The 2,233-nt window shown below is 45.9% G+C and overlaps 1 protein-coding gene across 1 annotated transcript in view; it reads left to right on the top strand.

Annotated features, from left to right (window-relative positions):
- Nucleotides 1-681: 681 nt before the first annotated feature.
- cog6 (component of oligomeric golgi complex 6) overlaps nucleotides 682-2,233 on the top strand; it is a 96,452-nt gene continuing 94,900 nt past the window's right edge. The window contains exon 1 of the mRNA XM_043692125.1: nucleotides 682-912. Within this exon, the coding sequence (XP_043548060.1) occupies nucleotides 751-912 (162 nt within the window). The 5' untranslated portion in view covers nucleotides 682-750. The remainder of the gene's footprint in view (nucleotides 913-2,233) is intronic.

The raw sequence follows: 2,233 nt of genomic DNA on the forward strand, positions 1-2,233 counted from the left end.
GGGCAGTCTGCTGGAGCTGCTGTCTCTGTACAGAATGCAGAAACATCAACAGTGTATGTGTAGATGCAGCTATTCAGACTGAGCATTGAAAATAAAACAGAGAGGCTGCTTCGGTAAACGTGGTCTTGATTCAGCCTAAATAATTTCAACGCCACTCATTTCAAGGATATAGCCAAAGTAGCTTTTTTTTTTAGCTTTGTTCCTGACAGCTGACTCTGGAACCATGATATTTGGTGTACAAATTGGATACATAACCAATGAGAACAGCGAAGGGAACGTCGCGATCATACCACAGGATTATTAGAGAGAGAGAGAGAGAGAGACGATTGGCAGTGAGTTTAACCTGAGGGTCACTATGCCTGAGGTTAGCGGTGAGATCTTCATGGTGACCTCAGTTGGCATGGAAATTGAAAGCACAATGTTGGCATCACAAACCAACTAACTGGGCTAACCAACTCCCCAGAGGCAGGACAGTGTCACCTGACAATGACTGTGTCTATCACCCACCATTAAACCACCATAATAACAGCTGATCCTCTTGTCCAGACTCAGGGGTGGACCATTAGCCACATGTGGCTCACCCATCTCTCTCTCTCTGTCTCTGTAATATGTGTGTCCTACTCAATGCGTTCCCCTGCACCGGCCCCGGAACCATTGTGCAGTATCAGGTTGCCTCGGGGGGGTGTATTTTCTGTGTGGTTTCCGGTGAGTTGGACCCCCGGCTGGCTTGAGAGGCCGGTTTCCTGGGAGATGGCTGAGTGCAGAGTGGAGGCACCGGGTCCTACCCTGGTCCCGACCCCGGAGACGGGGGTCGGCGGTAGCAGCGGCGGCGGCGGCAGGGAGGCCACCAACAATAACCCGCTGGCCAGGAAACTGAATAAAATATTGGAGACTCGGCTGGACAGTGACAAGGTGGGGGCTGTCAGTCAGCCTGCTGTCAATGCACTGACTCGTTCACTTCACTCAATAATCAGCTTCATAATCTGTTCACTGAGAACTATGTTAGAGAGAAAGGAAGTTTCCTGGATTTGTATTCGTAAACATTCAGCGAGGGTTAGAAGCTGCATTGGAAGCTACAGAGCCTCTGGGATAAGTGGCTATTGAAAAATTATTATTTTCGATTCAGAGAGACACTGATTAGGAGTGTCAATCTAACCTCTTGCAGTTTAAAAATGTAATCTGCTTCGTATATGTCAATATGATTGAAGAAATGCAGCTCCATCTGTTTGAATAAGTTATCAAAGTGCAAGGCTGTTTAAATCAATTAATTCTCACTTGCTGTGAATGATATTTACATAGAGTTATAGAGATGTACAGCATGGAAACAGACCCTTCGGTCCAACTCGTCCACACTGACCAGATAGCCTAACCTCATCTTGCTCCATTTGACAGCACGTCGCCCATATCCTTCTAAACCCTTCCTATTCACATACCCATCCAGAAGCCTTTTAAATGTTGCAATTGTAACAGCCTCCACCACTTCCTGTGGCAACTCATTTCCATACATGCACCACCCTCTGCATGAAAACGTTGCTCCTTAGGACCCTTTTAAACTTTTTCCCTCTAACCCTAAACCTATGCCCTCTGGTTCTGGACTCTTCCATCTCAGGGCCTTGACATAAAACATTTCTCTTCATATGTCAGAAGCAACTTCATTAGGCAAATGATCACTGCCTCGAATATGCATTGCATTGTCACTTCCTCAAGTTAAAGAGTGCAGACTTGTACATATTTGATGTATATTTGGTTCAGCTGTCCATCAATGTACCAAATCAAGTGCAGACAGACCTCAAAATTACTTACTGGTCCAGGATCATACCAGAAAGTGATGGCTGATGATTACAAGCTTGTCCTCAAATCCAAAGCCTTTTTCCATTGCCCCCACAAATCCAGTAAGAATAACAGTTGGAAGGTGAAAGGAAGGCAAGTGGCCGGAGACAAAGGACAATTTGAAGCACTTTGGATCTCAGGCCATAAAGGTGGATGCTGAGGGAGGAAGTGATGTTTGAAAGCCTACGGGTTTCTATTGCCATGATGTGGGATACCTTTGAGCAAATTGCTGGAAATTCCAGAGTAAACCAATGGGATCCATCAGGTTACGTATAATTAATGGAATACAGGGAGAACTAGCCATTTGGATACAGAACTGGCTCAAAGGTAGAAGACAGAGGGTGGTGGTGGAGGGTTGTTTTTCAGACTGGAGGCCTGTGACCAGTGGAGTGCCACAAGGATC

Source organism: Chiloscyllium plagiosum, chromosome 6 (assembly GCF_004010195.1).
Source record: "Chiloscyllium plagiosum isolate BGI_BamShark_2017 chromosome 6, ASM401019v2, whole genome shotgun sequence".
Classification (NCBI taxonomy): domain Eukaryota; kingdom Metazoa; phylum Chordata; class Chondrichthyes; order Orectolobiformes; family Hemiscylliidae; genus Chiloscyllium; species Chiloscyllium plagiosum.